Source organism: Phaenicophaeus curvirostris, chromosome 3 (assembly GCF_032191515.1).
Source record: "Phaenicophaeus curvirostris isolate KB17595 chromosome 3, BPBGC_Pcur_1.0, whole genome shotgun sequence".
In the NCBI taxonomy this organism is placed as follows: domain Eukaryota; kingdom Metazoa; phylum Chordata; class Aves; order Cuculiformes; family Cuculidae; genus Phaenicophaeus; species Phaenicophaeus curvirostris.
Window position 1 is genome coordinate 71,084,895 of NC_091394.1, and position 26,334 is coordinate 71,111,228.

At 40.1% G+C, this 26,334-nt stretch overlaps 1 protein-coding gene across 2 annotated transcripts; it reads left to right on the top strand.

Annotated features, from left to right (window-relative positions):
* The first annotated feature begins 6,913 nt into the window (after positions 1-6,913).
* On the top strand, positions 6,914-25,089 carry LOC138719240 (carbonic anhydrase 3-like). Of its 2 annotated transcripts, XM_069854320.1 has the most exons (8): positions 6,914-6,975; positions 8,334-8,531; positions 14,756-14,874; positions 15,692-15,784; positions 18,143-18,208; positions 19,027-19,131; positions 19,382-19,537; positions 23,923-25,089. In XM_069854320.1, exons 1-8 carry the CDS (start codon positions 6,930-6,932, stop codon positions 24,040-24,042), a joined length of 903 nt encoding a protein of 300 aa, XP_069710421.1. In that variant the 5' UTR covers positions 6,914-6,929; the 3' UTR covers positions 24,043-25,089. The 2 variants fall into 2 exon arrangements, with proteins under 2 accessions (XP_069710421.1, XP_069710422.1); XM_069854321.1 differs by lacking the exon at positions 19,027-19,131.
* Positions 25,090-26,334: the final 1,245 nt, after the last annotated feature.

Sequence of the window (26,334 nt, forward strand, 5' to 3'; positions counted from 1 at the left end):
GTTTAACATTTGACTAGTTGTCACCTCTTTAGCCTTACAGTGGAGAGGAGCCACCAAATTGGGGGAATTTCACAGTAAACATACTCAGATTTTTCTTTTATGAAGAGATGAGGTAAAAGTCTTACTGTTCTAAGCCTCAGCACCAGAGCACACATGAGCAGATTGCTCCACTCTTGAATGGATACTTACATTTCAGCGTGTATACTATCTGGATAATACTTACAGTAACATCATAATGGCAATCTAACTAGGAAGTTTATAGAATTCTGTGTGTTGAATTTGCCTGTTTATTTTTTAATGGATAGATGTTATCTGAATATTATCCTCATTTCTTGACTGCTTTTCATCTCTGAACTTGACTATTATTGTTAAAATTGATTTTAAATTAGAGAACAAATCTGTCTTACATTTTTTTGTAAATCTGGGTTTGCCTTTACAGCAGCAGTAGATATACTAGTTACAATGCACAGATGAGATCCATCAAATTGTGACCTGTGATCCAGCCTGAAATAAATTTCTGTATCTCATCATGAAATTAGGACAACAAAACCTTTTGAAAGTCAGGCTTCTAGAATCCTCAGGACTCCTGGAATCCTATTTCAAACTGTATCATTATTTTGCTTCATATTTACTAGCTACTCTCAGTGCTCCTGACTGCCTACCTGCTTCCCATCTCTCTCATAGGCATTTGAAGACGGCCTTATTAAATATTTGTGCAATATCTAACATGATAGGTCCTCTGATTGCTACTGTTATATAAAGAGTAAATATCAACAAGAATGACTCTACAATGTAATATGACTTATAAATGTGGATAATACACATTTTGAAATAAAGAGGTCTCACTCAGTTTTGTTGTCAAATTAAAAAGCATCCTCTTCAATACTTCTGACAAACTGTTAGCCTTATCACCACACACAGAGAAAATCCATGGTAAAGGAATAAAACCCTGAATGACTAATGAGAATTTCACAGGAAAGACATATCTGAGCATTTTGCACATTGAAACATCAGTATTTGGGGAGAAAACACTTGTTCAAGTGCCTTAGAGATCACATAGAAAACATGTTAATGTATAAAATATATCTGCTTATTTTTCTTCCTTAACTTATTCATACTTTAAAAGCATTTTTTCACATAATGCCTGAAAACGCTTTTACTGAATCCAGCAGTGTCCAAATTGGAAACATAGCTGAGTATATTGTGATGTGGTTTGTAGCAGACTGGGATATGTTATTGTCCAGTGTTGAATATCACATTACTTTCTGTAAGCTTTTTTATTCCAGCATCCACATGAGACCAAATTTAATTTTGACTGTTGTCTTCTATGTGATCTGTATATTTGCTCAAAACACTCCTCCTGTCTGTAGCACAAAGGGAACTTAGGCCATGTTGATAACTACAAGCCCCACAAAGACTTTTAAAGGCTTTCTTTTACTGAAAGGGAAGATCTCTCACTGGTAAGGCCAGTGTTCTTAAGGTTTTTCTAAGAAGGAAGCAAGTATTTCATCTGGACAGAGGTGCTAAGGAACCCAGTGTACTTGGGCTGAGGCAAAGGAGGGAAATCCTGAAGGAAAGGGTAAGAACTCTATCTGGAAAAAGGAAGAGAATCAGAGAGGAATAAGACAGGGGAAAGTCTCCTGTCTAATTTTGTACTCCTGGTGACCCTCAAGTCCCACAGAAAAAGAGGTCAGTGAAAACAGATGCACACAGAATATCTTTCCCCTCGTCTCAGAAGTAACTTGCTTATTTGATTTAGAAATCTCAGTTAAAGTGTTAAAATTAAGGTTAAAACTTATTCTTAGACTGCCTCTTCCTTCCTTCCACAGTTCCTTTTAGGCTGACTAAATGCCAAATAGTTCAGAATAGAGACTCTGGTAAAATGCTATATGTGTCTTAGAGATTGGGACAGAAATTTCAGTATCTACTGAATCTTCCTATCTAGGCAGCAAAGTACAACCTCAAATTTGTTTATTTAAGTAGGCCTGAAAGATGCAATGCTTTATATTACATGTGACTATTTATTAAGACAACTGGGTAAGGCTACAGCTTTTTCCTTAGGAATTACTAACAGCTTTTCAACCTAATGGCTCTTCTTTCTCTAACAATGAAAGAAAATACCTGTTCAAGGTGGGTTTGGGTTTTTTCCTTCTTTCTTTACTGTTATCCTTATAATCAAAAAATATTTGTATTCAAATGTGGGTAAGCAACCATCAATGAAGAGTATTAATTGTTACTCTGAGTGCAATTACAGATAGAGAGAGGAGTCTTAAAGGAGACTAGTTCTAAACGAACTAGCACTGATACTGAAAACAATCTCAGTACCTGAAGTAGCATGTTAAAATTGTCCATGCTGAGCTTCAGCTTAGTTAATATCATTCATTATTTTTCTTTCAAAGTATTCTAATTCCTGTCTTTGCTTACCTGTGACATTTCCTAGTTTCCATATTCCCTCCATTGCTGATTTTGTTGGTACTGATGTCTCCTCTTCATGTGGGAATCTTCCAGGTTTTGGCACACATAAGTGATGTCTTTATGCATGAAACTGTCTTCTGTCCTGCCAGGTTTATAAACTACCTGCCTAGTGGTAGATTATGTAACTGCTGTGATTTCTGTCCTGAGATGGATGTGAAATTGTGATAAACCTTCAAATTTTGTTTGGGGGATGATTTTGTGACATATTAATAAAATATTTTTCAGAAAATCATTCTGGAAGGAGCTTCCCTAGAACAACTCCTGTTTAAAGCAGAGTGAATTTAAAAGATAAAATCAGATTAGTTTAGTTTAGCTTAGTTTAGTTTAACTCATCTTGATTGCCCAGGGCTTTGTCTTCTTGCCATCCTCCTCCTGGGTGGGCAGAGAAGTCCTTCTAGTGGGTGCAGGGCACATATTGGAAAAATTGGGAAGGTAAGGAAGCTTTGTATGTGGCAAGTGAGACCAAACGGATCAACTTCAATGCTTGAATAGAGGAGGCACCAAAACTCCATTTCTTATTTCCTTTCCTCTCCTCTTCTCAGAGTAATTTTCTCATTATGATTTCCCTGACTAAACATTAATTAGGTTTTCGGGAGCAAAATAAAGCTGTTTTTATAAAAATAAACCGAGAAACTGGAAAAAGTGATGAGAGCTGTGTTCCATCTGAGCAAATACTGGATTGGAAATAGAGACGCATATTCCTGGGCTACTACAGATAGGCTATGGTTATCTTTGCAATATAGCTTCATCTGGCAGACTAGCAAGTGTATTGAGTCACTGGGACATGCTCTGGAGATTTTCCTGTGGGTCATGGCAGTGACAAGATGGTGGGAAATGGAAGTGAAAGTTGAGGAAGAGGTAGGAAATAGTATGTACTCTGTAGGTTGTAAATACATAGCTCCTGTGTACCTTATTCATGCCTCCACATCTAATAATGCGAAGTTACTGGAATACCGTGGGTGGTTCCAAGCCTTCATCTGTTATCTTGCCTCAAACTGTTCATAGCACATGTACATGCAATTGTTCCTTGGCTGACATTGCTCTTTAGCTTCAATAACTCTTCTCATTTCTTAGTGTTTACCTCTCTGATGATGTGTATATACAGACAGCTGTCACTTCCCCTCTTACCATTTGTTCGTTATGCAAAGCACACTAAGCTTTTATAGTCTCCTCCTGTAAAAGAGGCTCTTTAGTTCCCTTGTCTCCCCTGCACCTGCTCAAATTAATCTTAATTTAGCTTTATGAGGATGACAGACCTATTTCAGAGGCCATCATACCAGAGTCTCTCCAGCTCCAGCAACATGCCCCTCAATTATGCCTGCTTTCTGTGAGCAGTTTCTGCCTAGTAATATTTATTGACATTTTATGACCAATAAGTCCCATTCTTCCTCCTTTTCACTTCCATCTCAGATCAGAAAAAACGTATCAGCCAAGATCGTGATTCAGGACCACTGTGTCACATTTGCTGCTGTAGATTACACAATGTTCAAGGGTACCAGATTTCTGTGCAACAACTCCCCACTTTAAAGACAGTCATTTACATTTTTCTATAACTAACTAGTATTTTTGTTCCCATCTCATTATTATCAAATAAAATCATCTCACTACTTTTTATTCATAAAGTGTACTACAATTTAAATGACAACAATTCGCCTTTCAGTCCAATGTCTTGTCTCTGCCTTGTCAGTCACTCATCCCTTTACACCGCTGGCGCTAACATTTGTCTTCTCTAACTTGCCGGATGACTCCCTATGTGTCAGAATAATAAATATTTTTTAGGAGTCATTTGATTTCTGTGCATCACATGCAACTCACATAAGGAATGAGTGCACACTAACAAGTATGCTTACAATTTTAAGTGCAACTTGGTTCTGCTAATTGAAAGAAGTATTAGAGCCAAAGAAAAAGAAATGGATCCTATGCTTAATTTGATAATAAAGATTTTATCTGGAGCTGGTGGGAGCTAGTTTAATGATTTCCAGTTTCCAAGAACCCTTGCAGTAGGAAGCAGCATCTTTTTAAAGGCCAGGGGCAATTAATGATACTGGATTTTTGCAGGGAAGTTGTTTATGAAGGCAGTGGGACACAGCACAGCAGGGAGCAGTTCTGGAACCCAGCAGTCTATGTGGGAATTTCATATGGAAGGGTGAGAACCTGTGATAGCCATTAACACACAGAAGCTGTTGGAATTCATCTCCTCATCCACAGCTGATCTCCAGATCAGGGTTATGCTGCACACCAAGTGGTAAACATCACCAGTGATCTCCTCAGGAGGGACACTGCCTCTCCTGATCTGATGTGGTCTTACAGCAAATAGACTTTTTAGAAACAACCATAAAAAGTCTAGGCATGCCGCCTGTAACCAATGCACTTAGTTGCAGAAAACAGACAATTTAAGCTTCCTCTTTTATGATTCTGTCTGGATTTGAAAAATCATAGAATCATAGACTGGTTTGGGTTGGAAGGAACTGTAAAAATCATCCCGTTCCAACCCCTGCCATGGGCAGGGACACATTCCACTGGGTCAGGTTGCTCAAAGTAAATCCTTGCCATCTCCAGGGATGGGACAACCATGACTCCTCTGGGAAACCTGTTCCAGCGTAGCTCCAACCTCACAGTAAAGCATTTCTTCCTAATAATTAATGTAAATCTCCCCTCTTTCACCTTAAAACCATCTCCCCTATTTCTGTCCCCGCACTATCCAATAAAAAGCTTCTCTCCAACTTTTCTCATCTTCCAACAGTCCTGGAAGACTGGGGAAGTTTCACTGGACTGGAGGCTGGCTGATGTTGTGCCCGTCTACAAGAAGGGTTGCAAGGAGGATCCAGGGAACTACAGGCCTGTGAGTCTGACCTCAGTGCCAGGGAAAGTCATGGAACAGGTGATCTTGAGTGCTATCATGAAACACATGCAAGAGAACTGGGTGATCACGCCCAGACAACACGGGTTCACAAAAGGCAGGTCTTGCCAAACTAACCTGATCGCCTTCTATGACAAAGTGACTTGGCTGCTGGATGAGGGAAAGGCTGTGGATGTATCTTCCTGGACTTCCGTAAAGCCTTTGACACAGTTTCTCACAGCATTCTGCTTCGGAAACTGTCAGCCTCTGGCCTGGACAGGCGCACACTCTCCTGGGTGGAAAACTGGTTGGATGGCCGGGCCCAGAGAGTGGTGGGAAATGGTGTGAAATCCAGCTGGAGGCCAGTGACAAGTGGGGTTCCCCAGGGCTCAGGGCTGGGTCCAGCCCTGTTCAATGTCTTTATCAACAACCTGGATGAAGGCATCGAGTGCTCCCTTAGCAAGTTTGTGGATGACACTAAGCTGGGTGGAAGTGTTGATCTGCTGGAGGGTCGGGAGGCTCTGCAAAGGGATCTGAACAGGCTGGACTGCTGGGCAGAGTCCAATGAGATTTAACAAGACCAAGTGCCAGGTCCTGCACTTGGGGCACAACAACCCTATGCAGTGCTACAGACTGGGAGAAGTCTGTCTAGAAAGCTGCCTGGAGGAGAGGGACCTGGGCGTGTTGGTTGACAGCCGACTGAACATGAGCCAGCAGTGTGCCCAGGTGGCCTAGAAGGCCAATAGCATCTTGGCTTGTGTCAGAAATGGCGTGACCAGCAGGTCCAGGGAGGTTATTCTCCCTCTGTACTCGGCACTGGTGAGACCGCTCCTCGAATCCTGTGTTCAGTTCTGGGCCCCTCACCACAAGAAGGATGTTGAGGCTCTGGAACAAGTCCAGAGAAGAGCAACGAAGCTGGTGAAGGGGCTGGAGAACAGGCCTTATGAGGAGTGGCTGAGGGAACTGGGGTTGTTTAGCCTGGAGAAGAGGAGGCTGAGGGTAGACCTCATTGCTCTCTACAACTACCTGAAAGGAGGTTGTAGAGAGGAGGGTGCTGGCCTCTTCTCCCAAGTGACAGGGGACAGGACAAGAGGGAATGGCCTCAAGCTGCACCAGGGGAGTTTCAGACTGGACATCAGGAAAAAAATTCTTCACAGAAAGGGTCATTGGGCACTGGAACCGGCTGCCTAGGGAGGTGGTTGAGTCACCATCCCTGGAAGTGTTTAAAAGGTGTGTGGATGAGGTGCAGAGGGACATGGTTTAGTGTTTGATAGGAATGGTTGGACTTGATGGTCCAAGAGGTCTTTTCCAGCCTTATGATTCTATGATTCTATGATTCTATGATTCTATGATTCTATGACTATCCAGTTGTTATTAAGTTATTATCTCGGAGCCCTTGCCCAGCCGCACCCGGCCTCCCACTCCAGCGAGGAGTGCCCGATGCAAGGGGGCTAAGCTCGGTTCCTCCCCCCCGCAGCCCATCCCGCGGTCTCTCCCCGCCCCGGGGCCGCTGTCCCGCTCCGGGGGAGGGCGGGGGGTTGGCGGGACTTTATAAAAAGCCGCAGCGACACGAAGTCACCGTCGTGTCGGAGCCGCCGGGGGAGGCAGCGCTACCATGATCAATCCCAACTATTTCCCGTGGGGTTATGACGGCGACAACGGTGAGCGGGGACCCCGCGGGCAGCCGAGCCCCGGGGAGAGGGGGGTCCCCGCGCCGAGACGCGGAGCGTGGGATGCGGGCGGGCGAGGAAGGAGCGGAGATGGTGGAAGGCGAGGCCGTGGCGGAGGTTAAACGGCGTCGGGTTTCCTGCTGCTAATACGATCTAGAACTCGACACAGCTTTAAAATCCAGCTGTAGGTAACCTTGATGAAGGAGGAGCAAGTGCCAGCCTGCAGAGCATCCCTTCGCCTGCTGGGGCAGGGAGGGCTGCTCCTTCTCTCTTCTCCATCACGGTGTGAGAATTAATTGATAAGTTTTGCTGCAGCTGGTTTGTATGTTTATTTACCCTGTCGTATAAACCTGTCTTGTATCAAGAGATAATATGCAGACAATCTCCAGACATGGATAAATAACCTGAGAGAATAAACATGCTCTTACTGTTGCAAGAATTTGTTGAGGTACTTAGGTGTCTAGTAAGATGTAGCTGGTTTAGGTCAAGAGATAAACTGTCTTAGATCTGCGAGAATTTATTGATATTCTTAGTTTTCTTGTAAGAGAGAGCTGTTTTAGGTCAGGAGATAACCTGAAGTGAGTCTCCAGACATGGCTGGATAACCTAGAATAATAAACATTCTTTGGGGACTTACACGGTTGTTTGTCTAGAACTAGTATGTATATCCAGTGCTTTTGTAAGATGGGATGCCTTTTTTTTAGAAGGGCATCTGATACAGTGCTGAATTGTAATATAAAAATATTATTGTCTTTGCTTCAAAGACTTTGTCCTTTTCAATATTTTACCAGTGAATAAGCGTTTCTCACAGTGGGAAGAGCAGCATAGCCTCGATCAGGCTTTTTCCAGAAGTTCTTGATAAGACCACAACAGTAATTAAATCCACCTCTCAAATTCCCACCTTCTTCAGATATCCATGGCCTTTTCTCTCACCAGATGGGTACCTGGTGCCACAATTGAATCATTTAGGTGTATCTCATCATATTTCTAGCCACTGCTGGACTTGGGAGTACACACCTCTAGTTTCCTTTCTTGGTGTACTTTAAGTCTTCTAATAAAGAAAGACCCAAGGCTGCCGTGAGAGTTTAGGTTCAACCAAATAACTTGCAGTGTCTAATGTTCCAACTACAACACTCTCATTGCTTTTTACAGAACCACAGAACCATTCAGGTTGGAAAAGAGCTTTCTTGGCATGTCATGATTAACAAACAGGTGATTAGAAACATGCTTATTAACACATTTTATTGGTGTTCTATAGCTAAGCAAAGCCAAGCTTCCATTTATTGTAATACAAATATAATTCACACCTAGCTGGAAAAGGTTTTCAAGATATTTCTCTGTTTTTTCTAGGACCGGATCACTGGCACAAAAATTACCCAATTGCCAAAGGGCGCCATCAGTCACCTATCGAAATCAATAACAAAGATGTGCATTACGATCGTTCCTTGCTACCATGGTTTGCTAGCTACGATCCTGGTGCAGCTAAGACCATCCTCAATAATGGGAAGACCTGCAGAGTTGTATTTGATGATTCTTTTGATAGATCAGGTTAGTTTTGTTTTCATATATGAGTGGCTATTTCTCAAGTTCCTTGGAAGACAGGGTGTGCTTGGAATGCTCATGGCTTTCAGAAGGTCTCTGTGTACTGCCTGTGTGCAACATAGAAGTTTCTGTGACTGCAGTGCCCTACACAATTACCAAGGAAGGCCTGGGATTACTTTGAAAGTCTGTAGGTAAAATCAGAGGATGCCGAGAGCTGCAAAGAAGGTTGGTGCAGGATCAATTAAGTTGTTAAGTAAATATCTGAGCTTGCAAAAGCCATTGTAGTTGTGTTGCTTTCCAGGAGCAAGGAGTCCAGGCTTTATCTATGAGGACTGAATTTCTCCATTAAAGGCTATTTGAGATGCCCGACAGAACATCTTTAACTGTGTATATGGCGGAAGTTACAATATTTGAAAACTGTACCCATGTAATTTCTGATAAATGAAATAATGAACCAGATGTTGCCTCAAAGTCATGGTATTTAATAAATCAAAACTCTCTTTGGCATTCCTCAGATTTTGTCTTAATGAAGATTTTAGGGCTAAGAAATTCCAGTGTTTCAGGTTTAGTGTCCAAAATCTTTTATCCATTCTTATTTATGACAACGTGAAATGCGCTGCATGTATAAAGTAAAGCTTTTAAGGGTTACTGGGTTATATATTTTGAAAAGATATGTCTGTTCTAACAGGTGCTAGAAATATTTAGTTTATGTTGGCAGAACCACTGAGGTTTCATGTTAATACTGTTGGCTGTATTTCAAAGGAAAAACATTACTGAAAGTAGTGTGAAATTGCATCAGTACTGAGATAAAAAGGAAAAATCAAATGCATACCTCACTCTTTATTCTTGTATCAAGGTCAACAGAATTGTGTTGTTATTCACAGTAAATGAGTTGGTAAGAAAAGGAAAAAGAAATGTCAATTTCACTAAAATACTGAAAAGTCTGTTTTCCACAGTGTACAGATTTATTTCTTAACTGCATTAAAAGTTCTAATCTCCATTACAACGTAACTAGGATCGACAGCTATAATTATGAGGAGGAATTTTGCTAATAGGTTGATTGATCTCAAATATCTATGGGCATGGAATTGCTGTAACAAATTTTTTAGTGAATGACTTGGGCTTCATGAACACTGAGGATCAAAGTGTATGTAACCTGGACTAGTTAATATTCTATCAAAACTCACAAATGACTTTGAAGTCAAGAGTTTGATTACTTTTCTGGCAAAGTGGGAATCTTTAGTGTTATTTGAATAAAACTGTTATCGATGTCAAATAACATAAGTCAACAAAGAGATGTAGCTGTGGCATATGAGAAGAACTCCATGACCATTATTTACCATTTTTACCATCTCTTTTATTTATTGGGACACCATCAAATATGTCAATGGTATCTTCTGCATAAACGTCAAACTGGTTATTGTTACAATTACTCAGATTTTGCTTGGGAGGGAGTATCAGGCATGCCAATCTACAGCATGGATGCAGCACCGTGGCTCCAAAGAGCAGAAAGTTTTGGAATGTTCTGAAGTTTTTTTCAGATTAATTGCTCAGTAAGTGTTCTGATCTCAATTGTGCTCTGATCTCAAAAATAAAAAGTGACTCACTGGAAAAAAAGTAGGTGTATTTCTCAACTCTTTGAAGGCAATAAACATTTAGTGTTTATTGTTATGCCTCCTTTGTTATATCATTGCCTGCAGAGTCTGTGGGTGGTGTTCCTTCTCATAATGCTAATTGCAGGACAAATTCCACTGTGCGTACTCCTACTGACTTAAGCATGTTTTAAGTTTTTTAGAACAGGTAGTGACTTATTTTTTGTATAAAGGAATCACCTGCTGCTCAATACGTACAAACGTCATAGCAGTCATATAGGAATGAAGGTTTTATTCCTTTGGAACAGAAATGTTCTATCTGTCTGTCTATCTGTGTAAGTATCTACCGCTCTGAATTATTTCTGAGTTAACTAGTTAACTTCCTTTATTTTCCTGACTTTTTTCACTTAGTCATATCTGTTTGTTATCTGTAGTTATATCTAGGTTTTCATTCATGATAGGTGAAATGGATTGCTGAATAAATTGCAAAAATGAGTGATAAAAGTAATTACTTTGGATGTCTCCAAGTTTTACTTTCGTTGTGGCTTCTCTGCCAGTAATGCTTTGAATATTCACTGTTGGGTCAGTTTCTTAAACTCAGATGATTAGAGAGAAGCTTCCAGAAAAAGTAAAATCCAATGTAATTCACATACTATGTTGAAAAAGGCCTTTTTGCTGTTCTCTTTGGCGTTAGTCTAGTGGAAGGAATTGGAAAAATTATCTGCAGCTATTTATAAAGTCTGGTTGACTGTAAGAATCTGCAATACAACTGAAAGCTTTGATGACAGATGCCTTCTTTAGGAGCTGTGTCATGCCTCTGCTGCCTATCTATGCAAGTTATTGGATTGTTGTGGACTCTGTTGCCTGTCTTACCATAGCTGTGTGGAAGAAGGACCTTAAGCACTGTAAAATCATTGCAGGTGGAGGCTGGAGTCTCAAAACACAGGAAACAGCTGGGAGCTGAAATAAAAATCTCCTAGGTAGTTGTGCTGCCTTGTGATGGTCTCAATAAAACACATTGTAGAAACTGGGTTATTTGGCAGCCTACCATTGCTATGGTTTTGGGCCTGAACAACAACTGAGATACTCTTTTAGATCCAGCAGTGATTCTGGTTTTGTTTTGTATTAGGGCTGCAATTTTATTTCTACTGGGAGAGGCGATTAGCTTTTAAAATTTCAAAAATGTTTATACTGGGGAAGTTTCCTGAGACCACCTAACTGGTGGGATCATTGTCATGATGTTGTGTGAGATTTGTAGCTTTTAACTTCCTTATAATTTATGACTGTTTGGCTTTCTTTGTAATACCTGTGGATAGAAGGTTAGATCAAAGCATTGAAATATTTAATAAACAATAATGATGAATATGTCTCACACTGGGACCTGGCCACAGCAACTGGGTAGAGAAGCACCAAGGCTATGTCAAATGGATGCCTGCCTTCATCTCCTCGCTTTGTCTGCTTTTATCTCCTTGATTCTTTATGGAAGTTCATCAGCCAAACTGATTCCTAGTTCTCTTTTTATTGACTTTCTGATTGATGACATTTAGGGGCTTAGAGTACAGACACGCTTTATTACAAGTTTACCTTGATGCTGTTTGGAGAATCTTTCAATTTGTTGTCAAAGGAATGTTTAACTTTGGAAATGGATAATAAATTAAAAAAAAAAATAATAGAGACCTTTACTGTAAGTAGTGAAAGCTTGTTGTTTATTTGTCTCTTTTAGCATGACTAGTGTTTCTGAACAGCATTTCCTAGTTTGCCAATTTGTGGTAAATCTCTTAACTTTGTAAATGAGGTTTAGATTATCAGCTTCTGGTGAATAAACATTTATTTGTTGACTGGTTCTGAAATAGTGACATATCCAGTAACTAATAAAAACTGGGGGAAGTTTGTGTATAGACACTCACATTGTGGTTGATTACTTCAAAAAGTTGCTTAATAGTTTGTGTACTGAATTTAAACTGGAACAAGTAAGTTGATTTTGCAAGAGTAGCACAGCTAAGTTTCAGTGCTTTTGTAGATGTGGTACGTACCACTTGATGGCTATACTGCATTGCGCTAAAACCAAGAAAAGATAAGTTCCTCCTTCAGTGTTTAACATGTCTATCATTTGTAGTATCTGCATGAGGGTATTGAGTGTTAATATGAGCACTGCAGAGCCTGAGTATGTGGATTTAGGAGCTGAGTTCTGTTAACTGGACCTCCATGCAATTGTTAAAAGATAAAAATGCTTGAACAGTCAAGGACCTGCTGATACTACAGTTACAAGATGGACTGTCAGTTTTCTGCCCATGGAGATGGAGATTTCACCCCTACCATAGATCAAAGATTTTGTGAGACCTCACTGATGAACAGGCTCTGATCAACAGGCATGAAGTGTGGCGGTGCAGGTGAGGGTGGGTAACACACTGATGGACTTCTAATGGGCACTTGTCTTTTTCCCAGTCTGTCCCCATCCGAGTATAAAGTTCAAATACAAACAAATTTAATTCTTCTGTGTGTCTATTCAAATATTTACTTAAAGAAAATGCCAGTGAGAACTATGTAAAATGTTCCAAAAGCTTTTAGGAAATACATTTTATCCCTGCAGCATATTTCATTACAGAAAAACTCTTTCGAGCAGAGCCTTCTTTATAGCATTTAAAATGTGACTCTGACATTAAAAAGCTGAGGGTTTTTTACTGCACTGCTAGATTCTGTAATAAAGCAGCATAGCAAAAGTAATGTATCTTTTTCAATTGTCAGGCAGTAATACCATACTAATTTAATTTCATTGTGGTTTACCAGTTCATTTTATGAATTTGGTAGGATGTGAGGATCATAAATCTTAGAAGAACAGTTGTTCTCGTGTTTATAAACCCAGCTCACCTCATGAGTCTATTTAGTGCTCCTTGTGTTTTTCCACTTGACTTTCACAGTATGCCTTCACAGCAAACAAGAAAGGCATTTGTAAGAGCATAACTAGGCCGCTTTTACTTTAGTGAGGATAGATGACTATTGACGTTAGTGCAGATTAATAACCAGACCCCTACCTAAACTGCTCAGCAAATGGGTGGACTTAGTTTAAAACCTTATTCTCACATTTCTTTCATTAAGGACACCCTGCTGACTAAGATAAAGTGGAGTGTCCATCTCCACTGAAACTGCATTGCACCCTCAATTTGCTGTGCACACCAGTGGAGTGAGATACAGAGTTTCTTCTCAGGTTGGTTACATCCTCTAGTGCAACACTTGCCCTCCTTGGGACAAATGTCTGCCCCAGTGCTTACAAGAATAGTGGAAAAAAACTATGCTTTTATTACCAGTTCTGTCTCATGCTGCTCAGTTTATGATGGATCAAATAAAAAGTGAGCTTTTTTTACCGAAGCTGACAGCCATGTGTGTCCATGTAGGATTACTTTGTGATGGATCGTTCTTCAACGTGGATGGAGGAACACAATTTGAGCAAGCACTTCAGACTGACATGACATTATTATGTCTGGTATAAGACATTGGGGCGGAGGAGGATGTCCAAACCCATGTAAGAGTCAGTCTCTGAGCAATGGGGTGGCAGTTTGCAATTATAAGGCACCAAAAAAAGGAGTGAATACTTTTCTCTCCTGTTTTTCTGGGCTGGTTTATGTATTCGTGCAGCTGGGCCATGTTACTTTAATGACTGCAAGTTTAAGGGAGTTAGTTTCCTAAGTCTGCTGTGGCCATCCTGTTACTTCCTGTAGAGCAGAAACAGGAACAGAAATGACACGTTTCAAATATTCAGAACTAAGTCCAGCCATTCCGCTAGCCATGTGAAAAGGACTGCAGTATTTCAGAGGACGAAGAGACAAACTGGCTGCCCGTATATCAATGGTTAAGCCTGCAGATTCCTCTTTAAAGCTTTTGCTTTTCTTTTCATGCAGTATCACAGGTAAAAGCTCAATTTGTATCATTTTATGGGCATTTGTTTATTGTCTAGAACTTCCATTCATCTTAGTCATGGCTGTTTTAGTGGGCTTTTATATAGGTAGATATTAGAAGGAATTTGGGGGAGATTAAGAAACTTACATTTAGGTTTTTAATCTCACCTTCTGGTCTACTGAGATGGAGTCACACTTAATCATTGGACTCCAAAAGAGCACTTTAGGTTATCATCTACCTTAAGGCAAGCGCAATTGCTCTAGAGGCTTGACAGTTCTAATTAGTGTCTTACTTAAGTTACCCAAACATAGGCATCTCATGCCATTTTTGATAACGTAATGTATTTCACCTTGCCTCCAGATACTGCTTTTAAAAAACCCCATGTTCTGCTACAGAGCTTGTATGCATCTTCCATTCCTGTTCAAGTGTCTTTGGCATATCCCAGAGGGTAGTATATGCACATTTATGAATGCACATATCTGAATTAAAGCAATGGTCTCGATCCACTGTAATGGAAGTCTAGAAACAAATAATTTTCATCTGCCTGTAAGTGTATGTAGCTGAAAATGATTGCCTGAAGTGTTGCTAAAATCAGTGCAGATTTCCAAGAGGTACTCAGTACTCTTAGAACGTAGAACATCTGTACAGTAAATATGCATGTAAATATTTTTAAAATACTTAGATTTCTTTTTTAAAAATTGGAAGATACCTGAGTTTAATGCTGATGCAGATTATCAATTGCAGTGCTGAGAGGTGGCCCACTTCAAGGAGTCTATAGGCTTCGTCAGCTTCACTTTCACTGGGGTTCATCTGATGACCATGGCTCTGAGCACGTTGTGAATGGAGTGAGATATGCAGGAGAGGTAAGACTCCTCACTTTTTACTTTAAAATACAGTGCGAAGAGGCTATTGTCATTATTGTTCAGGTAGGACAAAATTTTTTGTTTTTCTGCCTTACAATGAGTTCTCTATTTATCTGTGATGTTTTCTTCTTGTTTCTTATTAATGTGAATTAGGTTGAAATGATTCTTGCAGTATGAGAAAACAAACATACTATGTGAAACAAAAGTTTCCATGTTCTCAAGCCAGTGTCGCTTGAAAGATAGAACAACGTGACTGAATTACTGAAAAGCAGTACAAACTTACTAAAACAGTATTCTGAAAGTATAGAATAATAGCAGAAGTATAAAATTATAGTGACAGAAAGGAGGAAGAATGTGTTGCTTTGATTTTCTATCACTACAGGATTGAAAAAGATGAAAGCTGTAAACTGGTAGTATACAGAGCTCAAATTCAGATGGCTTGTCTTCTGGAATTGCTGTTGCTTGAAAGCCAAATGGAAATGAATTATGTATCAGTAGATGACTTTTGAACTGCATATTCTACCTGCTTATTTAAGCATGTTTTCTATGTTCTCTGGCTTTAGGATGTTCTTTTTTTTACAATTTCTGTATTAAGATGTTTAAAGTTTATTTTAAAGCAAACAGTATCATAAATGGTAATATATGGCTGATGTAACTCATGTATGAATCTCTGTTCCTTTTTTTTCCTTTTCTTTTTGGAAAGCCTTTGTTCTTAGTTGCTCCAAACTTGCTCACGTGTATGAAGAGTCCTAAATTCAGCCTCTGATGGCTTGTTATTGAATAATGGATTTTTTTACATGTTTTTCTTTGTTTCCAGCTGCATTTGTTACACTGGAATCCAAAATACAGTAATTACCTTGATGCTGTAAGAAGAATTGATGGAATAGCTGTTTTGGCCATATTTTTGCAAGTAAGTAGAAGCATCATCTTCCAGCTGTCCTGGATTACTGGGGAGGTACCACTGGACTGGAGGCTGGCTGATGTTGTGCCCATCTACAAGAAGGGTCGCAGGGAGGACCCAGGAAACTACAGGCCTGTCAGTCTGACCTCAGTGCCAGGGAAAGTCATGGAGCAGGTGATCTTGAGTGCTATCATGAAGCACATGCAAGAGAACCGGGTGACCAGACCCAGTCAACATGGGTTCACAAAAGGCAGGTCTTGCCAGACTAACCTGATCGCCTTCTATGAAAAAGTGACTTGGCTGCTGGATGAGGGAAAGGCTGTGGATGTATCTTCCTGGACTTCCGTAAAGCCTTTGACACAGTTTCTCACAGCATTCTGCTTGAGAAACTGTCAGCCTCTGGCCTGGACAGGCGCACACTCTCCTGGGTGGAAAACTGGTTGGATGGCCGGGCCCAGAGAGTGGTGGGAAATGGTGTGAAATCCAGCTGGAGGCCAGTGACAAGTGGGGTTCCCCAGGGCTCAGTGCTGGGTCCAGCCCTGTTCAATGTCTTTATCAATGACCTGGATGAAGGCATCGAGTGCACCCTTAGCAAGTTTGCGGACGACACTAAGCTGGGTGGAAGTGTTGATCTGCTGGAGGGTCGGGAGGCTCTGCAAAGGGATCTGAACAGGCTGGACCGCTGGGCAGAGTCCAATGGCATGAGGTTTAACAAGGCCAAATGCCGGGTCCTGCACTTGGGGCACAACAACCCTGTGCAGTGCTACAGACTAGGAGAAGCCTGGCTGGAAAGCTGCCAGGAGGAGAAAGACCTGGGCTTGTTGGTTGACAGCCGACTGAACATGAGCCAGCAGTGTGCCCAGGTGGCCAAGAAGGCCAATGGCATCTTGGCTTGTATCAGAAATGGTGTGACCAGCAGGTCCAGGGAGATTATTCTCAACTCTGTACTCGGCACTGGTGAGACCGCTCCTCGAATCCTGTGTTCAGTTCTGGGCCCCTCACCACAAGAAGGATGTTGAGGCTCTGGAACAAGTCCAGAGAAGAGCAAGGAAGCTGGTGAAGGGGCTGGAGAACAAGTCTTATGAGGAGTGGCTGAGGGAACTGGTGTTGTTTAGCCTGGAGAAGAGGAGGCTGAGGGGAGACCTTATTGCTCTCTACAACTACCTGAAAGGAGGTTGTGGAGAGGAGAGTGCTGGCCTCTTCTCCCAAGTGACAGGGGACAGGACAAGAGGGAATGGCCTCAAGCTCCACCAGGGGAGGTTTAGGCTGGACATTAGGAAAAAAATTTTCACAGAAAGGGTCACTGGGCACTGGAACCAGCTGCCCAGGGAGGTCGTTGACTCGCCTTGCCTGGAGGTGTTTAAGGTGTGGGTGGATGAGGTACTGAGGGGCATGGTTTAGAGATTGGTGGGAATGGTTGGGCTCGATGATCTGGTGGGTCTCTTCCAACCTGGTGATTCTATGATTCTATGCAACCCTTCTTTGTACTGCTACTTTAGAGTTTTCTATTCTTACAGAGTTTAAAAAGCTAAACAACCCGAATATGTTTTCTAGGGATTGTAGCATGTTGAAGGGCTTGACTTAAAGTAATGCATGCTTTTCATGTTATAGAACATGAGCTCTGTAATTTCAAGTGATATCCAGTACTACACACACTTGTCCCATAGTGTCACTATGTGGCTGGTGGAAGCTGTAAATCCAGATGTATTTGCCTCTGTTTTGGCCACATGTCAACAGTGGCCCTCTGACCAATAGCAGGCAGCTGTCTTCTGTGTAATCATGGACTGATTTCAAGGACAGGTACCATTCCTAGGCTTTTCGTGAATTTTCTCCCAAGCAAAACTAACTTACAAACAATACATGTAGCTCATCCTTTTTTAAAATCCTTTTGGGAACAGGCAGTCTTAGCCAGAAATATTAGTCTTTATTCTCTCTTGTTCAATTAATATTCCCTAGAGATAGAAAAATGGATATCTGTGTTGAGATCAGTGTTGCAAACAGTAAATATTACCATGAAATCTGGATTTTAAACTTGAATGAAGCTTTATTCAAATTCTTCACTTGAGTCTGAAGAATTGTTTATCTTTGTTACGCTAAAAACCCATGTTAACAGGAATAGCTGTATTGTGAAATTACCCATGATGCTGAGTTTCTGTACTAATACAATTTCCGAATATAATATCTTTTGGGATATAGACAGAGGGTACTGACAGTAGACATAGCTTTTTAAGCTGGTAGAGATGATAGGTTGCATTAGTGCATTGTGGGTTTACAGCTGATATTTGTTTAGATGCACATTAAAAAAATAGGAGAAAGAAGAAAACTGATTGAGCAGAACTCTTTGTTTAGCTCATGCTTTCTTTACAGGTAGGGAAAACTCCCAAACCAGAGATGAAGAGAATTCTTGAAGAAATAAATGCTATCAAAACAAAGGTAACAATGTTGGACTTTGCACGTAGGAAGATTGATGCAAATTCTCAGGACAAAAAAAAAATCAAGAGGCATGACTTTCTAGTTTTCAAATTCTACTCTGCCACACTGCTAGAATATATGTGAATAAAACAATGGGTAGCTTTTCCTTAACAAGAAATGTCCTTTCTTCCATTTACGTGAGTCTTCTTTGGCTTTAGTGAATCTTATTATTTTTTGAAAATAAGAGTCATCTCACCAGACTTTATTCACTTAAAAACTGGCCAGAAGTCTTATTCCCTCAGTGGTCAGTGACAAAAGAAAGGCACTTTTGGAAATTGGTCCATTCAGTCTTTAAATAGACTTCCTAATGGACCTCTGGAAACGCCACTGCCTAGACATCAGTGTCTCCAATAACATTATGTGATAAGAATTCCACTACAAATGTATATTGGCTATAAATTGGAGAGGGGAAGATTTAGACTAGACATAAGGAGGCAATTCTCCACAATGAGGTGCTGAGGGGCATGGTTTAGTGGTTGATAGGAACGGTTGGACTCCATGATCCTGGAGGTCTTTTCCAACCTAGTGATTCTGCGATTCTGTATTGAGGAACTGGAGCAGGTTGCCCAGGGAAGTTGTGGATGCCCAATCCCTGGAAATGGTCAGGGTCAGGTTGGATGAGGCCTTGAGCAGCCTGATCACTAGAGGGAGGTGTCCCTGCTCAAACCATTCTATGATTCTATGATTTCATAGGCATTGTTTGTTATCAGCACAAATATTATAAATCTAGAATAGCTGTCCTGCTACACTGTATGGTGACCTAATCCAATATTCAACAGATAGGCAGAATTTCCATAAAAAAGGAGACCAGAAGGAATATTATTTCTGCACAGAAATTCGTAAGCACATCAGTACTGGATGCTGCTTCACATGAGTTAGCTCAGGTCAAGTAGCATTGTTTAACTGTACATTGTGCCATGCTTCTCTGAGCCCATTTGTGAGGGTCATTCAGTCCACTTATCTTTACAGCACCTTGTTATGTATTGTGTATATGTATGCTTAGTTTCCTTAGTTCCTTTCAAGTATCTGAGTCACTCACTGTTTCTTAAACATCTACATCTTTACCTGATCTTGAAGCTGTTGAAGAGTTTTCTTTTTGGTTTTGTTGTGTTTTTTTGTTTGTGTTTTTTAAAGGGGAAAGAAGTTCCTTTTCCAAACTTCGATCCTTCCATTCTTTTCCCTAAATCTCATGACTACTGGACGTACCATGGGTCTTTCACTACTCCACCTTGCGAAGAGTGCATCACCTGGATTATTCTTAGAGAGCCTATCACAGTTAGCTCAGACCAGGTAAACTTCAAATAGGTAATATTTAACCTACTTCTTTTTAGTTACATGCCATTACCTGATCCCATTCTTTAGAGAAGGAAAATACCCATTGGATTCTGAGAGAAACTGCCCAATTTAAAGGACATTGAAGAACTGAATGCCTTAGAAACTACCTTTGGACTCCATAGGGAGCCTGCAAATATCTACAAAAAGTCTACAACCTAATATGTGTAATCAACCTATTAGACACATCTCTTTATCTGTCTCTATGCGACTCCTACATTAGCTAATTGAGCAGAGATGATGACTTTCTCTACTTGGAACAGCTCATTGTTTCCTAGCTACTTTAGACATCATGGTTGTTCAAATCCATAGACACCAGAGAGTTTTATAAATCAGTAAAATCATAACACAGTGTAGATGGTAGGAATTTATAGTAGTTTGGAGTGTGACTGACAGCAGGCAGTAGTCACTATATATGAGTTCTTACCTCTGTGGGATCAGCTAAAGAAAAGAGTAGTTCTCTTTGTTTCCTAGTCTCTGAGTTCTAATGATATTAACTCTTGCTAGTAGGAAATGATGGAGCTGGATTTGGTTCAGACCTTTTATTCTACACAGAGCTGAAAACATTGCATTACACCAAGAGCCAATGTAAGAAGGCTCAAGCCATTAATTTGTATACTTCCACAACTATTTAAATCAGAACACTGACACATTTAGCTAAAGCTTAGGTTAGGTCTGCACCAAGAACTTTGATTATGCAGGATTTTTTTCAACCATTTATATTGTCTCAAGCTTCCTCACGTAAAGCATTCATTGCTTATCATGATGAATGCTTGAGATTAATCACTGGATAAATTAAGATATAAAGCTGCTTTCAAAAATTGCCCATCTGCAGTGAAATGCTGTCAGACAGTCAAATATGTTAACTACATTGCACAATTTATGAAGCAGGATTCTAGCTTTCTCATGTAATGCAACTGAGCATTTCCAGCTTTTTGAACATTCTGCCATATAAATGGGCCTCTTATAGCATGCTTCTTTCAAAAACATCTTTTATCAGAATAGAGATTTAATGGGTCTGGTGATTCTGTCTGCCCCACATTCTAGATGACATCATATAACCAATAAAATTGTGGAAGTGTTATATCAGGTGCTTGACATGCATGTTTCTGGAAGGTATACCAATTAAATTTTCACAAACAAGAGCAGCATCAGTTAACTATCATTTCCTGTTAATTTGAAAGCCTTCTCTGATCACTTACAACAGAGAAGTATTTCTTATTTATCCTCAATCCCATTTACAGAGATCTGAATACCCTTTTTCATTATTTTTTGTCCTATGATTCTACTCATACTATACAGGTCAGTTTTCTCATTTGAGATTATTCCTCTGCTCAGCAGACTATAATGACAGGATATTTCAAATTTCAAGATCCACGATGTTGAGAAAATAAACATTAATCAGGTGCCTGACATACTATGTATACATTGCATGTAGAAGCATAGCTTTTCTCAAGGTGATAAGGTATTGCATTGTATTGATTGATGTGCATGTATCAAAAAAAAAAGTCTATTTTCTGATACTTTGAGGTTCTTTATCTTCTAAAAAGTGGAACTCAGGTATGACGGGAGCCTTAGCTGGTAAGAGGAGAAATATGGTAACATATTCATATAACTTACAGCTTAATTTTCACAGCTTATTGAACTGATCTGACTCCTGCTTCCTTGTCCATCTGAAAATTAATGGACTGTTTTGAAGCTGGTAGTTGTGTGAGAAATACAAATACAGTCTGATTGGTTTCCACAAAATAAATCTGCCTAGAGTTTTATATTACAGAGGATCAGCTAGAGATATTGTTGGGAAAAACTATTGTTGTGGTCATTTCTAAGTATCTCTGATTTAAAATGCATTTTTAAAAGAATAACTAGTCACATCATTGATCCAGCTTCATGAAAAGACTTTTTTATTACCGCTGTATTTGGGCCATGGCCCTTTTTTTAGCTTATCTAAATTAGTGAGTTTTGGGAAACATGCAGACTGTTCTCTAACTGATCCTACTCTAGAAAAAAATAGAGCATATAAGGTAAAAAATAAATTAATACATATAGATTGGTCATTGGCTCTTATTCTGAGAGAACTGCTTTCCAGGCAGAATTGGCAGTGTATGTGAGGTATTGTAACAAATAAAACTGAAGGACCTTCCTCCCTGCAGAGTGACAGGAGTCTAAGTAACGTATTCGTAAGCGAGGATTATGTTACCAATTACTTCTAATCCTAGAAAGGGTGCCACCATGGCAGCCTCATTAATAGTAATTATTTTAAGTGCATGTGCATTTACAGTGGATCACTTGGATGCTTTTCCAGCCAGATGGTAATAGCATATTAGCCACAAGGATATGTGCAGTCACTGCGAATCAGTACTCTGCAGGAAAAATCAATTCACCAGAAATCCCTGTGAGTTGTAGAGTGGATAGCTAAGTGCTCAGATTACTTTTGATGAGAGGATAGGAGTTTAACTGTGGAACAACTCTATCCACTTACAGACTATTTTTTTTCACCTTTATGTAGCTATAGCCTGTATATATATATATATGTATATAGCCTCCTCGAATACTGTGTTCAGTTCTGGGCCCCTCACCACAAGAAGGATGTTGAGGCTCTGGAACAAGTCCAGAGAAGAGCAACCAAGCTGGTGAGGGGACTGGAGAGCAGGTCTTATGAGGAGTGGCTGAGAGAGCTGGGGTTGTTTAGCCTGGAGAAGAGGAGGCTGAGGGGAGACCTCATTGCTCTCCATAACTACCTGAAAGGAGGTTGTAGAGAGGAGGGTGCTGGCCTCTTCTCCCAAGTGACAGGGGACATGACAAGAAGGAATGGCCTCAAGCTCCGACAGAGGAGGTTTAGGCTGGACATTAGGAAAAAATTCTTCACAGAAAGGGTCACTGGGCACTGGAACAGGCTGCCCAGGGAGGTGGTTGAGTCACCTTCCCTGGAGGCGTTTAAGGCACGGGTGGACGAGGTGCTAAGGGGCATGGTTTAGTGTTTGATAGGAATGGTTGGGCTCGATGATCTGGTGGGTCTCTTCCAACCTGGTTATTCTATGATTCTATGATTCTATATGCTTCTTTTTTATTTTTTTACTGAGTAGGGCAGATCTTCCAGAAATATTAAACCTAGCAATCTCTTCTCCAATAGTACTTTATCAGCATTAATATCTCCTACTGTTCCCATACAAATTGTTCTTCATCTGAAATCTGAAATTTAATTTCAGATGAGTAAACCTGCTAAGGCACAGTGTACTGGTAATAAATATGACCTCATGATTGTTCAGGCAAACAAACAGCTGGCTTTTCTGAGCCATGTAGTGAAGAGTAGTGTTGAGATGCTTGAGCTAGCTCAGACCATAAACTGGAATTAGTATAGTCATAGTCAACCCAGCTTTTACACCTCAGACAGAAGTTCTGCTTCCACTGGACCTGAACTCTGTACCGTAGAAGGTACATCAGCGTATTGAAGCTAGTTCCAAAAAAAGTTGATGAGTGCCAGGCATGGGGCTACATTTTCAAGTGTACATATGGGAAAATGAATGCATCATTTTCGTGGTAAGCTATTCAAACAGGGAAGCATCAAGTGTCTGAATCACAGCTGATATACTTTTTGTCTAATGATGTGCATGGCAGTGACAACAAATGAACATAATAAAATGAACATCTGTAGGTGAGTATATGTCTTTCATCCTTTGAAAATCAGAAGGTGGTAGAGGAAGAGCATTATACAGTTTTGAAGAGCATGGCAGAAGTCTACTTATGGCATCCCTCAAAAAAACCCATAACTTGATTAAAAATGGCCAAGAAGAATCAAACTGCAGACCATGTTTACAAACCATTTGATACCTTGACCAAATCATTATCTGGATTTACATAATCTTTATTAATAATGGGCTTTTTTGTGTCACTGCAGCAGATATATCCTCTGCTATAGACCCACCACAGATATGAACAATTAGGTTATAATTTAGCCTTAACACTTTGCCATTCCAGTGGCTTCTTAACAATCAGAAACTATGGCAGAGTTAGAGAAGGAGAGGTTTATTAGGACATTACTTGGACATTATTTCTGTGGCTGTACACAGTTCTGTAAACAATACATAAATAACAGTAGTTTTCACAGTCCCCTTCCAATAGGACCCAATTTTCCTGTTTTGACTCTTTCTAAGACTATTACTGCTAGGAAAAGAACATGAGTACAGTTCTTGTGGTGATGGGGTGAGGCATCTTCATAACTTTGAAGGGGGTTTTCACCCCAGCTTCTGGGGTTGGGCCAGCCTGCTTGGTTTAATTGCTGGGATACGGGTTTGATCCCAGGGGATTTCCATCAGTACACTTCAATTTTTGCTCTTCTGCAGATGGCAAAGCTCCGCAGCCTATCTAAGAATGCTGAGAATGAACCTGATCTCCCCCTGGTTGACAACTGGCGCCCGACTCAGCCTCGGTATTTCAGGATGGTGAGCGCATCATTCCTCTAGGACCTGGCTCAGGCTGGCTTGAATGAGGCGACCTCTGGAATTAAGAGATGGTTTTGGTTTGTGTCCTTTGTTGCATTTAGACAGAACTCCAGCTGCAGGTCCAGAGACTGAAACGTTAAGTAGTGAAATGTGAATATCACCTTCAGAGAATAACATTTACTTAGGAGAATCCTGCCATTAAAATAGAAGTAGGGAGTCTGTTTGGCTTTTCATAACTGCTTTAACATTAGCTTGTTTTAATAGCACAAAGGAAGGAAGAAGATGCTACTAACAACTACAAACCCATTTCCTATTGCCTATATCTCTTGATGCTTGCTTTATTCCATGCTAAAGAGGTTGCAATTAAGAGGAGTTATTGTTTTCAGCATAAAACCATATTTTTCAGTAGTTGTTCTAAGCATTATCCATATTCTGCTCTGAGCTGCACCAGATAATAGGCAAGGCATGTTTGGAAATAAATAAGAGCACTCTTTTGGTGTTTGATAGTCACATAAAATAATGAAAGGATATAAAATTGCTTCATTACCATCGATAAAGAAATAATCTTTTAACTTCTTAAACCAATGGACAGCTGAAACAGAGGTTTATTTTGAAAATTACATTCGCTGATTTATATGTAGTTAAAAATATGGGATGAAAGAAGAGCTCTTTCTGTTTGTGTCACAACAGGTTGCCCATATTAAAAGACTAATTTTCATTTTAATGTTGTAGCAATCAAAGTGACATGGACTTCGAGAACTTTGTTTTCGTATCCCTAATATATATTTTCTCCATGTATGAAAGTTTCTTTTCTATGTAAAAAGGATATTAAGACACCAAGAGTTCTTAAACTTTTTGGGTTTTTTTGAGGCAGAGTCTCACTTTATGTACAAATATGATCAGTCCTTTTGTCAATGAGATTTGTGCATAAATGTGTGAAATCACAGTTTGATTCTCCTGATCAAAATGCAGTTGACCAGGGTATTTTTGTCCCTTGTTTTGGCACAAAGAACAGCAAACAAGGATTGTAAGCCTATACCTGAAATAACAGTATTTCTGCATTAGAAAATCCAAGAATAATAAATACATTTACTTAAGAATTTTTGTTCTGTATGCTTTTTTCCCAATTTCAGAAACATGTAGAAATAACAGAAATTTAAAGAGACTTTTCAATGTCCACTGTAATACACCTTCATGGAAACCGATGATGGGTGGGATCTTTTTCAAATGTTTATTTAACTAAAGAGTACTGATAATATTTCATGTGACTACAAGTAAGGAAATAGCATCTTAAATATGCTACATCATTAAAACATCACATCCGTTCTTTCAGTGAGATCACTCTGTTTTGACAATGCTTTTCATGTAACGTCATATGAATCAACTCCTTCGAAAGTTAATTGCACAGTGGTAAAGTTCAATATGTATCTAAAACTAGCAATTTGAATGGTAGTTTACACTGAGCTCTGGCAGTGATGGGACTCTTAGCTGCCATGTTCTAGGGCAGGAGGATGCTGCTGAGTGAGATGATAAGACAGGAGGTATCTTCCCTGTCTCCAGGTTACCCACTGCAAAAGTTTCTGGACCATGAGATTGTGCTTTATACTTCAGAGGAAGGTGTAATGCATAAATATTTCTTTATCTCAACAACTTCTAAGTAAATAACCAAAGCAACACCAGTGAGTATTCCATATCTGATAGCTGATGTTATTCTGAGCAGGAATGCAAATGGCAGAACATCACTGGCCACGCAGGACAGGGCTCCGATAGAGCCCTCTTCCCTGTCTAGCTGAGGAGGGGGAGTGATAGAGCAGCTTTGGTGGCACCTGGCATCCAGCCAGAGTCAACCCACCACACATTGGAAAAAAATGAAAAGTGTAGTAGGAGTAAAACAAAAAGCCAAAGAATGGGGTTGCACTTTAAGGGCACTATAAAGTGAGCTGTGAGGTGAAATTATGAGGAGATTGAAAAGGCAGCAAAGGAGGAAATATAGGGTGCTGTGAGTCAGCATTTAGAATGTGTTTATGTCTGAGGGAATTTTCTGTTCTCTCTGACTGTGTTCATTGTTATTTTACAGAGGCTCCCCCTTGCTTTTAGCTGGCAGATTTCTGTAAGTACAAGAAAAATTAATCACCAGTATGACTGAATTCAGGTCACCACAGGACACTGAACTAATAACATCCCACACATCTCCCTTCTACTTGTTTATTTCCATTGTGTGATATAGTTCTATGCAGAGCGAGACCAGGGAGCCCTGGGTTCAGAAATGTTTGGTAAAAAGGGAGGACATTCCTTTTTTGTCTGGGTGGGGTT